This window comes from Charadrius vociferus, unplaced genomic scaffold (assembly GCF_000708025.1).
Source record: "Charadrius vociferus isolate BGI_N301 unplaced genomic scaffold, ASM70802v2 scaffold260, whole genome shotgun sequence".
Classification (NCBI taxonomy): Eukaryota; Metazoa; Chordata; class Aves; order Charadriiformes; family Charadriidae; genus Charadrius; species Charadrius vociferus.
Window position 1 is genome coordinate 1275913 of NW_009646410.1, and position 8018 is coordinate 1283930.

The 8018-nt window shown below is 46.0% G+C and overlaps 1 protein-coding gene across 1 annotated transcript in view; it reads left to right on the forward strand.

Annotated features, from left to right (window-relative positions):
* The first annotated feature begins 626 nt into the window (after positions 1 to 626).
* Positions 627 to 8018, forward strand: part of MYCBPAP (MYCBP associated protein) — a 10749-nt gene continuing 3357 nt past the window's right edge. Inside the window, exons 1-12 of the mRNA XM_009880179.1 lie at positions 627 to 740; positions 1343 to 1705; positions 2201 to 2369; positions 2666 to 2781; positions 3498 to 3648; positions 3908 to 4023; positions 4719 to 4819; positions 5474 to 5585; positions 5926 to 6115; positions 6636 to 6823; positions 7391 to 7540; positions 7720 to 7965. Coding sequence (XP_009878481.1) covers positions 627 to 740; positions 1343 to 1705; positions 2201 to 2369; positions 2666 to 2781; positions 3498 to 3648; positions 3908 to 4023; positions 4719 to 4819; positions 5474 to 5585; positions 5926 to 6115; positions 6636 to 6823; positions 7391 to 7540; positions 7720 to 7965 — 2016 coding nt within the window. The remainder of the gene's footprint in view (positions 741 to 1342; positions 1706 to 2200; positions 2370 to 2665; positions 2782 to 3497; positions 3649 to 3907; positions 4024 to 4718; positions 4820 to 5473; positions 5586 to 5925; positions 6116 to 6635; positions 6824 to 7390; positions 7541 to 7719; positions 7966 to 8018) is intronic.

Here is an 8018-nt window from a genome sequence, read left to right on the forward strand (position 1 = left end):
TTTTTGTAACCTGGAAAGGATCCCTGCCTGCCAAGGAGCCAATCCCCGCTGGACGGACTTGCGGGTTAAGGCTAAGGGGGGAAACAAATCCCCTGTGGGATTGCCCCAGCTTGCCCTGCCCTGTGGGGGCCTGTGCCGGGAAGCGCTGCACCGTGCCCGGCTCTGCAGAGGTTTTGCTGTTTAAGAGCCTTTTTTGCTATTTTGGAGCTTCTGAGACTCCAATGGCTTTCTCTCTGAGCTGTGGTTGGTGGGTGTAGTGCAGCTGTGCGGGGAGGCTCTTTGCCTGTGTTTGCAGCTGGAGTAGAAAACTTTCCAGGAATTTGTTCGTCTCCCAGCGTGAAGCACAGGTGTACTTATCTCAACCGTTGTCTCTCCTTTAGAGTGAAGTGTGAGACAGTTGAATCTTAGTGACCCACTTTGGTCCTTATAGCTTCTCAGAGTCTTCCAATTGGAAGAGAAGCTGAATTCAATTGTTCTGTGCAACCTTAAAAAAAAAACAAAAACAAACCCCACAACACAAAACAGAGTTCAGCTGGAAATGAATGACCAGGCTGAAAGGGGAAGATGGAGTTTCCTTGGGAGACTGAAGAGAAGTTCTCTTTGTCTGTTTTTCAGGCAAGAATGAAATGACAAATGAACTGTCTTCCTCACAAATTGCAGAAGAGCCTCTGCCCCCTTCATATATCCTGCAAGGAGACGACATCCAGGCACTTGCAATTAAGGTGGAAGACCTTGAGAAAGTATGTATTTTTACTGCTAGAAACAGCTACCTTAACTGACACTCTCCTTTTATTTTGCATTTAACAGAGCGTGCTGTCCATTTACTTAAACCAAACGCCACTCGTCGAGTTCTGTTCTCATTCCATTTTGTCTGTCCTGCTTTTTATAACTTGTCAGATCATCAGGCTCAGTTGCTAAAACTAAAGGATTATGGATCCTTACACAGCCTTTTTAAATAGAAGGATAAGTCATCCACCTCTTCAAAATTACGTTTCCAACTTTCCGGTGTAGTAAGACTTACAAGTTGTTTAGTAACTATCACAGTGTCCCCTTCTAAAACTCGGGTCAAACTGTGGGAGTGGAAGCATTTGACACGAAGTGACACAGCAGAAAACTATTGGGAAAGTGATTTAAAACTCTCTTTTCCCTGCCCCAGTTATAAAGCAGAGTCCAGAATAGTAAGACAGTAACTAAGCTGGTATCTCCGCAGTCATGTAACATACCTCTTAGGGGAGGAACAGCCTATGCTGATATGACTTCTCTGCCTATCCTAGAAGGCTCAGAAGGAATGAAGGTGAGTCAGTATGTACCTAAATGCATTGTGACTGTTTGTTTTCTGAAGCTCCATGCTCCACACCCTCCCCATGATGCTGGGAGAATTCCAGTTAGGAAGGAATACCTTGTTCGAAAATATCGACCCAAAGAGACGAAGGCGGCAGCAGATCTCCTTGTAGCATATCCCGCTTTCCCAAAGGCACCCAGGGAACCACTGACTTTTTCTGGTAGGGTTAAACTTCACACCTATCTTTGGGTTTTGGTTTTGCTAAGCCTAGCTTTAGTGACCTGGCTCTGGAGTTGGGTTTTTTGTGTGTGCGTTATAGGACCAGGACAGTTTGGTGATGACTGTAAAAAGATTCTCCCCCATCACATTTTGGGAAGTCTCCAGGAATTCAAGGAGGAAGCCTTGGCCAGAGGAAACACTCAGGTTGGTTTGTAAAGTTACGAAAATGGTGCCATGTGGCACTTTTCTAGAGGTGGAGTGCGGTGCCTGCGGTACCTTTCAATGGTTTTCAGCACCTATCAGGAACAGGTCAGGCCTGAGGTGTGGTTTTCCCCACCTCTCATACTCTGTGGGGAGGGCGGGCTTGTCTTCTGAGAAACTGCACCAGCAGGTTTTGAAGTCCTGTGTGCAAGTGGACGTCATGGAGGGAGAAATTGCAGAGACTTCCTCTTCTGCTGATGGCGTCAGGCTGGCATGCGAAGAGCTGGTGTTGCAGCAATGCTACTGCTCAAGTCTAATTACTCAGATAAATCTTGCCATTGTTTCTGAGTGTGTTCTTGGTGCCCTGTTCTTGTTCCTCTCAAAGTTATCAGGTAAAAGTCCTGTCAGTCTGAAGAATTCTTTTCTCTTCCCCTCTCCCATTCTCATGGTGACAGTATGTGCACATAGAGGTTAATTTAATGTTTCCTCTCTCTTCAGATAGGAGATCTTATTGAGGTTTCTCATCAAGATGTTACTGCAGCAGCTTTAAAGAAGGAACATGGAGGAGAGAAGAAGGTTCATCAGCCCCCACCAGCAGAGCACAAAGCTCTCCAGAACTGGCACCATCATATGACAATCAGGAAAAAGCAGGAGAAATATCTAGGAGGTGAGAAAAGCTGAGGCCTCGTTCTGTGGGCAGGTAGGGGAGTTTGATGGCGTCACAACAAACTGTAATGGTTATAGCTGACTGGGGTTAATCCTGTTGCCGTTGCATGTTCTCGGAGCTCCCCATGCTGCTAGTGCTAGTGGCCATGGATGCTGTGGGGAGGTGAGCTGGTGGGTCTGGCTCGGGGAAGAACAGTGGATTTGGTGGGGGACAGTGTAAGGGGGTTACACATGAACAGTAGGTAAAAGGTGTGCCCTGAAGTGCAGCACCAATGATTTGACATTGCTTCTTTACAGAAATTCTTCAGAGGCCCGAGAATGAATTGCTGATGAACACCTCAGAGGATTACAGGCAAATCCAGGAAGAACGTGACCTTATTGACCGGTATCTCCCTGCCCTGCTTCCTGGAAAGGTGAGAGCCCAGCTTCCTCTGTGTCCTCTGTTCTTGTGAAAGAGCTAAGACACTGGTGTTATGAGTAACATCTCTGAAGACCTGTCATTAGCTATTTATCAAAGCCACTCTAAGTCCTTCAGCCTAGTGTGCAAGCAGAGCTTTCAGTGACTTTAAAAATAAAACCACGAACTGTGCTGTCCATACTAGTCAGAGGACATTGGTGGTGTGCTTTGGCTCCTTGCTAACAAACTGCTGTATATGGGCAAGTGCCATTTCTTGATTATCACCAAAGACTGTCATGCACTGGGAATTGGGATGTGCCACAATTGCTGTTCCAAGGACAGAAAGATCTGATAGCTCCAGGCTTGAATTTTAGTGATTGCCGTGGAGAAAGGGGTATGGGTAAGTTGGGAGGACTACGGCAGTATCTTATGTTAAAATTAATTTTTTACATTTATAGCACTATCAGAGAATTTGCATTTGTGTGAGGCACTATTTTAATATCACTCAACCTTCATGTAGCACTAGATAGAAGAAAGTTCTTCTTTTGTCTTTGACAGCAGCCTGACAGAAATTTTGGCTTGCTCTGCAGAAAGGGATAATTTATAGACTTTTAAAATATCCGTATAAGCAGAGTTAGACCCCTTTTTCCTTTTAGCTTCTAGTCCCTGTGAAAATAGCAGACAGCCGTACACCTCTGAAAGCGTCAGTGGGAGCCTTGTTTTCCACCCTAGGGCTGCCGAAGAGGAAGCGAGTTCTGGAGTCAGCCCGAGCATATTGGAGATGAAGTCACCGGCCTGACGATGACACTGACTCAGAGAGAACGTGGCTACCCAGAGCCAGTCACTCATGTGGGGAAACCCCGCAGCGTCCAGATGGAAACGGGTGAGGGAACATCGCAGAGAGGTGATTCCACAGAAATGGGGTACAAGTGTGGAGGGAGCAGCAGAAAAAAACAGTGACTCCTCTGAGTAGGGCGGCTCATGTTATAGCTGTCCCTTCTGACAGCTGCAACACAAGCTACTTCCCAGTCATCTGTTGGACCTTCTCTTTAAAACACCATGAGACCAAAGTTTGGCAGAGAGTGAAATTAATAGGTATGTGGGTATGTAGACAGTGAGCTCTCGTGTGGGTATTTCCACAGGTCTGAAGCCTCCAAAGAGGATCCCTTTCCATCTAACCTGGCATGAGAGTCTTTTCGTGAAAGAGCGACGACATGAGCTAAAATCTATCCTAGAGGAGCTAGATTTTTATAAGCCGGTAAGACTAGAGGAGTGAGGATGTTCTTTGCATCTCTCATCTCGTGGCAATTTTATGTTACTCTGCAGCATCTGACAAGAACTGGATCCGAAAAAGCATTAGGGATCTAAGACTACAGCCCCACAGTACTTCTCTTGGAAGTTCCCATGTTTCCAAAGGTCCACACCGACGAATGAGTTGTCTGGGCTCCCTGAGTGTTGCATGGAGTGGTCTAAGAGCCTCAGAATAGGACCCCAAACCAGAAGCATGCAGCTGCCAAGACCTAGGCAATAAAAAAAACTGCCAAATGCTATTGTAGGTCTTTGATTTAGTGCCTCAGGGCAGAGGGAAGACACCTTTACCCATGTGGAAGGCACACATCTGAAATAATCTCCTGAAGGCAGGTAGCCCCACCTCTTAAAAACTGAAGAAACCTCACCTTTTCCTTTCTGAAACCTGGCTCTGGGGATGAGAAACGTGTGTGAAAGACTTTTCCCGTCCATGCATCATTTGTAGTGGGGAATCTAGGATTCTCGGGAGACCCAGAATTGGTTGCTTCCTGTGTCTCTTGAACATTTGTTGAGTGTCTCTAAAAAACATCATAGGAGCAAGATATCTCAACTTTGCTTTACTTGACACACTTGCTACATTGGTATTTTAACTTCCCTCTGTATAAGAAGAGAAATCGTGAGTCGGTCCTTTTTCTGTATATCCAGGATCTGGATGGACTGGAGGTGATCGGTAAAGGGCAGCCTTTCACATCTGTCTCAACAGAGCCTTTTCCATGTTCCACCCCTTCTGAAGAGTCTGAGACCCTGTAAGTTTTACTTCATGGCAGAAATAAAGATTTTTGGGTATGTACCATCAGTTCATAAGGGTATCCTTAACTGTCCTTAGCCAGTACTCAGAGGAATCTCCACTGGGACACAATAAAAGGCATATTCTAATATTAAAGTCACCAGATTTAAGAATCAAGCAGTTCCCTTGTGCCTTGGGGCCTCGTGCCTAAGGAGCAAAAATCAGAGAAAAGGTTTTTTTCAGGCCCCTCTACCAGTCTTCCCTCTGTGTGGCTGCAGAGCTTACCTTAGGCAGGGTGGGGATTCTGCTCTAAATTACCTCCATCTGGTTGTCTTTTTCCAGCCTTCCAATTCCATCATCAATTTGCCTTTTCCCCCGCTCTCCGTCCTGTCCATCTGTAATGGGCACAACCCAAGGGCCTCTTCTTATACAGTTGTGTACCCTCAGCCTTCCTTGGGCAGGTATCATTCTTTGATATTCTGGCTGTCCTGTCCTTGATGGTGACAAGTAGCTAGCTGGAATTTACCACATCCACAGGATTCTGTCCCTAAAGAGATAACTGTGGAAAAGCATTAGCTGGGATTATTTCTTCTAGGGTCTTGTAAATCACTCCTGGTTCTCCCATCTCTGACAGTGAATTTCACATGAAAATGCTGGCTCTTGTTTTCTTTAGCGGTGACCCCTTAAGGGACTACCCCAATGCGGTTCCAGAAGCAGTAGTGGGTCCATCTTTAGATTTCTGTGGCCAGCCTGCTCGTTGGATCAATGGCACCACTTCTCACAGGGTAATTGTGCGTTTTTTGTTGTTTGGTCAAGCTAAGGCTGCTTGAGTACAGCTGTACAATGAGTGTCACTCCCAGACCAGAGAATGGGGGGTTTATTCTGAGCGTAATAGATTATCCCTACGTTTGCTCCAGAGAGATCTAGAAACAGAAAGGGTTGCTCTGTCTGTGGTGTGAACTCAGATTCCCAGGCGCTCTCTGTATAATGGCCACTTCATTGGACCTGACTTACAAGTTCTTCTACCAAGGCTCAACCCTTTATCTGTGGTATGCCTTCAGGCACGGTAAATCCTGCCAGATAGACTAGAAATTGTTATCTTTGTCTTTTTCCTTTGCCTTGTAGGATGAAATTGGTATTGCTGCCCGGCTCACCTTTGAGACTTTGGTTGGTGAGAAAGCTGAAAGCTCCCTGATGGTGAGCAATGATGGCACAACTGCCGTCTGGTATGACTGGATGAGGCTTCCCCAGAAGATTCCCTCCAGAGAAACTAAGGGGATAAGGATGCCGCGTTTTTACTTTGATACCAGATCAGGTATGAGAGCTGCTGATCTGTGAGACTTTTGTAGATGGAGCAGAGAACACATATTCAGGAGTTCTCTGAGGTGCTGAGTCTGACTAATGGCAGAGCAAGCCTGTTGGGTGATTCTCCTTTGGAAGCCACCCTGGGTGTCAGAGCTGACTCACACCAAAAGAGGTGTGCGAAGCAGATCCCTTTTGTGGGACTTAAAGGAGGAGGTTGCTCCTATTCTGAATGTAAATGGGTGGAATATTGAGAAGTGAATCATTGTCTGATGGCAAACTGGGCAGAATCTGCCAGAGAGAGTACTGAGCTTGCTGTAAAAGGAGCGTGCAGTGGAAATAACACCAGTTCAGTAACATGGTGGCTGGGAGTAAATCTGGCAGGAGAAACATAGCTGGATGAAGTGTGATAACCGGCAAAGCTATGGGAAGAGTCTCACGCAGAGATAAGGACACTCAGGGTGGGGTTGGAAAGGAAGGGTCAAGTTAACCAGGTGGTTTCTTGCAGACTGATGCATTTTCTCTTATTTCAGGTGTAATGTTGCCTGGGGAAACAAGGAAGTTTTCCTTTATTTTCAAGTCAGAAAGTGCAGGCATTTTCAGTGAGTCCTGGGAATTTAGGACACATCCTCTGTTATTAGGAGGAGCTCTGCTGCAGGTGACCCTTTGGGGAATTGCTGTGTATGAGGATATATTTGCTGACCTCACAGAGAAACCAGAGGTAACCAAGCATTTAACTGGGTAACTGTGAGCTTTGAACTTAATATGCAAATAGAGGATAAGGGTGGGAGTGGATGACACAGTAATTTTATTACTATGCAATTAGGGCTGAGAGTGAGATGATGGTTTATTTACAGAGTATCTGTACATACTTGAGCAAGTTTGCTAAGTAAAATGGAAGAAGTCTGCAGTCTATTGTAACATTGTTAATAAAGACGTGATTGTGTCTCCTAAACTGTTCGCACCGGTCCTTTAAAGAATGAATTTTCTGTTGGTGATGAATTTCATTACTTAGTGGGGATGGGATTATGTGTCGTACACTATGATATCAGTTCAGATATAAATTGAAAATTATACTACGCTTTGAAAAATATAGTTTGGGGGAGGATTTGTAGGGTTTATTTGAAAAGCTGTTGTAATTATTGCTCTGCTTAGCGGGGTTTGCAGTTATTCTTGTCCTTGTAACCCTATGTAACGTATACATGTGGTTACTAGCGTGGGTGTGAATTTGCTTGTGTGTCTGTATATAGTATGGGAACTCATACGTGTGCTTGTTGTGGTGCCTCAGATTGACCTGGCTGCTCGAGAAGGTGCTGCTATAGTAGAAGAGTATCTGGAGAAACATCTTGTCCCACGATGTCCTGTTCAGACCCCAGAGCGCCCCCCGTCTCCTGCCTGTGTCACAGAGGAAGAGCTGTTCCACCGGAAGAATCCCGAGGTGATGTTTGCTATTTGATGGGCTACACAACTAAAATAACAGGGAGGGAAGACCCGTGGGGCTGGTGCACCCCTGGGACTCTGGAGGCTGGCGTAGTCTGCCATGGTGGCTTTAGCAATTAGGTTTGTAGAGGAAAGGCAGAGCTCATTTTATTATTTACCTTTTCCCTCTTATCACAGTTCCATTATCAGTATCAAGTGGTAAAGCGGCTGCATGACCTATGGAGACGGTACATGACTGTTCCTTCAGCCTCTGGGGAGAAAGTGCCCTCGGGGCAGAAGAGCACTGTGGAGGACAGTCAGCACCAGGAGAGTACCTCGGAGGCTCTCCCTGCTCAGAGCAGCACCACAGAAGTCCCAGGCGTGAAGAACGCTCTCGAGGAGGCATCCTTAGGATGGAACCTCTCCTTGGATGACTTTAAGCAGGTGTTCACCCCTGTTCCCTCTAGTGCTCTGACAAGCTGATGGCGTTTTCATTT